Here is a 6,000-nt window from a genome sequence, read left to right as displayed (position 1 = left end):
GGCCATGCCGCGGCTGCCGCTGGGCGGCCCGGGCGGGGCGGCGGGGATGTCGCTGCCGCGGCTGGAGAAGCCGATCAAGCAGGCCTTCTACAACACCGGGGCGCTGCTGTTCGCGGGGCTGTGCTGCGGCGCCGCCGTGCTCGTGTACTTCATCCTGGAGGCGTTCCTGCGGCCCCTGCTCTGGGCCGTGCTCTGCGGCACCTTCCTGCATCCCTTCAAGACCTCGCTGACGGCGCTGGGGCGGCGCTGGCTCGGCCGCCTGCACCGCTCCCGCACCCCGGTGCTCCTGGCCGCCCTCCTCCTGCCCATCTGCTTCGCCAACTACGGCGTGGAGGCGCTGGGCGAGCAGGTCCTGCGGCGGCGGCGGCTCCTGCTGCTGCTGGGCGCCGGGGGGCCGCTGCTCTACGGGCTCTACTGCCTGGGCAGCTCCTTGGGCGTGCAGGTGCTGCTGACACAGGCCGCCCGCGTCATCTGCCAGGGGCTCGACTACTTCAGCAGCCAGTGGGTGAGTGACTGAGTGAGTGTCGGTGTTCCGCGGCCGCGCTTTAGTCATGCCCCGCTTCTGGAGATGCTGTTAAGTGAGAGGTGATTCGGTTGAGTTCTTGTGCAAACATCGAGGCTTGTTGAGCTCTAGGGTGTGTATTAAAGTGTTGTGAAATAGCAGCAGAGCTCCACAAGTGACCTGAGGTGGGGGAAGGCACCTTAAGGCTTGTTTCTCAGTGTACTGTGTAGGGTTTTCTTCTTGTTCTTCGGGTATCAAACAGTGCAAACTCAATTTGAACTTTAAAAAGTAAAGTTGTTTAATTTACGAATGTTACTGATAGTAACAAAGCCTGGGGAGACTACTTTTGCCTGTGTTCTGTTCAGTAGGTAAGATAGTTAAAAGTTCTGGCAGAAGTCTTTTACACTTTGTTAGTTAAAATTGAAAATACAAAAAGTACTACCTATCAGAAACAGATAGATATGTGAAAGATCAGAAGATTGGCAAGTTGTACTATCCTTAAATACTGATGTACAACTGGTGTACTCAGATCTCTTAGTGTCAAAGACTTTCCAAAAGCTGCTCTGTTTTTTTTAAAAATCAAAGTATGCCCTTTCCCTGGGTAACAATATTCCTGAATGGACTGACAGAGAATATTTTGACACGCTGCCTGTAGTGTGAATAGAATAGACAGGAGAATGTGTTTAGTCTCTTCAAAGTAAACAGTGGAGGAAAAGATATTCTTGGTGCTGGAAGATGTCAGAGGACATCCATTTGTCCTCAGAAGTATAGTTAGGACTGAGTAGACAGAGATACATTCTCACTTTATAAAGAGGCAAGATACTAGCATGTTTACTTTCAGCAGAGTAGTGGCAGAACTAAAGCATGACCTCGTACTGGTGGGAAGCTTTGACTTGTTGCCGTACAATTTACTCGATAAGCTTTTCTTTTGCACTGACCTCTCTGTTTCATTTTTAACAAATCGATAATATTGCTACACTAACTGACCTGGCTAAGTTCAGGCTTTTATTAAAACTTTGTTAATTAAACCACACTTACACTGCGTAAATATAGGAGTACTGAAGGAAGCTGCACTTTCTTAACCTCATAACTATGGTTGTAATGCACTGCTGGATGTCTGTGCATGCTCAGTGCAACTTTGTTTAGCAGTCCCTGATCCTTCTGGTTGGCACTGGTGTTTCTGATTTAACTCTTGTGTTCATTGAACTGCTGTAATATTTTAACTGCACAAAAGATAGTAAGCTCCCAGAACTCTTCAGACTTGAGATCTTGGGAACATTTTGGGTCTGTGTCAAGGTAACTGATCACAGACTTCCTTAAGCAAACCAGTTGCTTTATAAGCAAGCTGTCTGTCTCTCTTTCTGGGGCCTTACAGGAGAAAAAAGCTGTGGGCTTTCTTTTGTAAATGACTGCAACTCGGTCTGGCATCATCTGTACACTTTGCAGTGTTTTCCTAGCCCTGTTTTTTGAATTTAGATGTTACTTGATGCGTGTTATCTCAGCGCTGTAGCAGGATAATTTAATTTTATCCATGCTGTTGAGGAGCCCTGAGCTGGATCAGTTAATAGTGTCAGCTTTAACTTCAGTTAAGCACTTCAAAGCCCTTTAATTGCCATGTTATGTTGCAGGACTGTTTGCATGCATGTGTTGTGCTTGTTAGCTGCACAGGAATTCTGGATATTATGGGTCGGTTTCTCCATTGTACTGGTCTTCTCTGGGCTCTCAATCCTCCACGATTCCTTCTATATGCATGATTGTTTTCTCCCTTTCGGATTCCCTCTGCTGTACTAGAGAAGTGAGTGGATGCCTATCATTAGAACTATGGGGATTTGCAATACTAATTTGGTATTCTGTAACTAAAGGTATTTTTATGATATCTATTAGGCCATGATACCGAGAAAGAAATTCTCCTCTTAAGTTCCTGAAAAAAAAGTTCTTCAAATGCAGCAATTGTGTGTGACAATGACATGGTAAGGTGTATCTTGGCACCAGTATGTTAAAGAGCTTTCTTGTCCTGTGGTCGTCAAATTTGGCAAAGCCATTCATGACGTTGATGAGTGAAGATTCAGAAGTGCCTATGTTCCTGCCCAAGGTTCTTAAGTCACACTTGCAATACAGGAACTTGCAACCCCAGGGTACTTCCATCACTGGATTGTTGATAGCTGATTGCAAAACACTGCATTTGAAGAGCGAGTTCAAGATCTTAGGCTAGTCTACAAGCATTGTGCTTCCACGGTCTCCTTTTCTTTCCCTTCAGACTTTATAATCTTTGAAGAAGCTTGCTCAGGAAATGTAGTTGGCTGCTGGGCCTTAAATCTAGGGGCTGGTTAAAAATTTCAGATGAGTTACTTGTTCTGACTCTAGCCTTCTCCAGGTTATTTGCAGAATTCTTATGCAGAGGGCCCTGCACAAACTGCACTTTCATTTACTAGGGAAAGGGAATGTTTTTCTCTATCTTTTTTTTCTTGGAATGGGTGGGAGTTTGTCCCATAGTGCAGTGAATATAGCCCTACACGCTTTTGTGCTGCAGCAGTTTCAGTAGTTTTGTCAGAAGTATGCCTGTGTCCAGCACTGTATCTAAAAACCAAATCCTTTTGCTTTGTGGCAAGAGTTCAAATTACTTTGGGCTGACATTTTACCCTTGGGTTAATATACATCTAATGCCAGCTATTCATTATATTTTCTTCCTTTTTTAGAAGAATTCACACGCTAGTATTTATTTGGAATATGGATAGTTTGTAGATCCCAGCAGATGTGAAGAATTATACAGCTGCTCTGTGTTGGCTCTGAGGTTCATCTTAGTAAATTAAATTTGATGTAATCATAATGAGCAGAATTCTCTGTAATGAACTTGATTACAGGGCTGTCAAAATCTTTCTCTGCTGGCCAGTCTTTCTTCCTTGGTTTGTCACAAGTTATTGGTCAGGCTCACAACTGTGTACTCACATGCATTTGTCACTGTATTTTTATATCTCTGACTGTACTAGGTACAGCTCGTGTTGTTTTGGGGCTTTCCATGCAGTTAGAGGACTTAATCTTAACCTTACCAGGGTGCTGGGCAAATTTGGAAATGCCATTGCTGTGTCTGCTGTATTGGAATATTGTCAGAGTATGTGTTAGCTGTTTTGGCCGGTGGACTGTCTGCTCCCCATCAGGGATTCTGCGAAAGACATCCACCAGGGAAGCCTCCATTTGTGTTGGCATTAAATGTCAGCAGTTCCCCAAGCAGCCCTTGCAGAGTGAAATTCTCCAAGTGGGCAAATTTCCTGGCAAATGCTTTGGGTCCCATGCTCTGAGATGTTTGGCTTCCACAGCCCTATTGAGTATCACGTGTGGGGGCAAAAAAGCATCTACATTTTGTCAAGTTCACCTGATGGGGCAATTTCCCTTGTAGTAAAGGAAAAGACACAGTTCTGATTTTTGATGTGCACGTGATTTCTATTTTTTTGAGGGTTTAGGATGGGTGGGCTTTTTTTCCTTCCCTTTCTTCTTAAAGTAGGCTTTCAGGTTTCTAAAACCTGCCCACCATACCCCCCCTCCCCACCCTCCCAAAAAAAAAACAAACCAAAAAACCACCTGTAAAAACTCTTAAGTATTCTTTCTGCTGTTTATAATCCTTCATGATTATGGCATCTTGGCTTAAAAATCATACAGTGCTTATAAATCATACAGCCAAGTACTGTCTGTAAACACATCTTACAAAACCACAGTTTTGGGTTTGTTTTCACAACTTTTCTTGGTAGAGATAAACTGTGTAGAGACCACACGTGGCCTACTTAAAAACAAGATGGGAGAGAGGCAGGGAAAGTCTGCGATGTTGATAGTGTTTTCTTTTCTACTGTTGTTTTTCTCTTCCACACCCGCTCTCAGTTTTGGAAGAGCCTGCAGTGAGGTACCTTTCTTGGAGAGGCTGAGGAGCTTGTTCTGATTTATATGCAGGAACTACAGCCTTGAAGCTAGCACTAGACTAAAGCCTAATGATATGTGCTACATAATATTAGTTATTTATTGGTATTTATATGTATTGGTTGACCACAATGATGTTTCTTTTTCTACCACCTCTGAAAGGAATGATCATTATGGAACTGTCCAGCAAAATTTTAACAGTGCTCTATATAGTAAAAGAAGAAGGTGAAGAAATTGCATGTGTGGAGGAGCCATCTCTTGAAAACATGTCACCATGAAGTATTTCAGAGGAGTGGTGCTCCGTCTGCATGGAAAGAATTTGGTGTTCTCTTTCTTTTTGCAAGAGAATCTTGCTAAGTTTGATTTCTGAATAGCATTTTTATTGCAAGTTTCTTGTATGTAGCTTTTGTATCGAGACAGGAAAAGTGAACTAAAGGAGAAGTATTCTCAATATCCATTGTTACAGTTTTCTGGATATCTTACATTTAATGTTTTTTTTTCTTAAATTCAGTGTAGGAAATGTTGCAGGACACACTGAAAATAATTTTTAACCCATGTGTGGCAGCGTTGACTTTGATGGTCAGTTCCCCCCACCCCAGGGTTTATAAGTTCATACTTTTGTCCCTTCAAAAAGAGGTGATCTCATTAAACACTATGTTTCTTTTTCATGTACTTTAGTAGTCTGTATGTTTTAATGCCAGAAATATCAACATGAATATATGTCACATTTGGGGGTTCTAGAAGAAACAGAATGGGTGCACTGTTCTAGTCCTTTGAACTTGGGACAAGGAATAACTTACTTGTGTTCACTTAGAAGCTGCTTTAGGTAAATGAAGGCTTCCTTAGTGAAGGGACGAGGTGGTTGTTTTTGCTCTGAGGTGAACAATAGTCTTATAATAAATTGTGATTGGTTGAAGTTTGGGTATTTTCTTATATGTTTGACAAAGGCTGGCTCCATGCTAAAGGGCAGGCAGTTACATGTTCTTATTCTGCCAGACTCTGCGCATCATGGGATGTTTCCTCTGGTGTACTAGGAAAAATGCACTAAAGCTACATTAAATTTTGGTTCTGGAAACTGGAGTCAAAATGACAGTTTTATAATTTGTCACCTGCCTCCTTATTATCTTTTGTATTGTTTAGAAAACCATTTTCAAATGAACAGGCAATTAGAGAAAACACTGTGATATTTTTGAAGGCAAACACAGTTTGGCTTTTACCAGTGCATTTAATGCCTTGTGTCACTTGATTTTTCAAGTCCAACACTCTTCTGCTCAGCTGTTGTGGTAGGTTTGTTTTTCTTCGTCAGTCTGAATCACTGCTGAGGAGGAAGATGTAGAAATAGTGAACTGGTGTCGTAAGATCACTTTCTTCAACCATCTCTGTTCTGCAGCACTGTTTTAAAAGGTTGTAAAACTGCTGTGTTAATGCTTTGTCAATATTTTTAATGATTTTCTATTTTAAGAAAAACTAGTTATTCCCAAATGAAAATTTTGTTTTAAGATATTAAAGGGAACTGATGAGGTAGTTCAGCCTTCTTTTCTTTTTTTTTTTTTTTTGTTCAAAACACTGAAACAAACTGGAAAATAGAAAGC

General features: G+C 42.2%; 1 protein-coding gene across 4 annotated transcripts in view; it reads left to right on the top strand.

Annotated features, from left to right (window-relative positions):
• Positions 1-7: 7 nt before the first annotated feature.
• TMEM245 (transmembrane protein 245) overlaps positions 8-6,000 on the top strand; it is a 79,149-nt gene continuing 73,156 nt past the window's right edge. For 2 of the 4 annotated variants that reach the window (XM_042048922.1, XM_042048921.1), the window contains exon 1: positions 8-505. In XM_042048922.1, coding sequence (XP_041904856.1) covers positions 47-505 — 459 coding nt within the window. In that variant the 5' untranslated portion in view covers positions 8-46. The remainder of the gene's footprint in view (positions 506-6,000) is intronic. The other 2 variants (XM_042048924.1, XM_042048923.1) reach the window with 1 other exon arrangement.

The sequence above is a fragment of the Corvus kubaryi genome, unplaced genomic scaffold, assembly GCF_017639235.1.
Source record: "Corvus kubaryi isolate FWS band 111438036 unplaced genomic scaffold, C.kubaryi_AGA036_p1.0 68, whole genome shotgun sequence".
Classification (NCBI taxonomy): Eukaryota; Metazoa; Chordata; class Aves; order Passeriformes; family Corvidae; genus Corvus; species Corvus kubaryi.
Note: the sequence above shows the minus strand (reverse complement) of the source record. Positions and strands in the feature narration are given on the sequence as shown.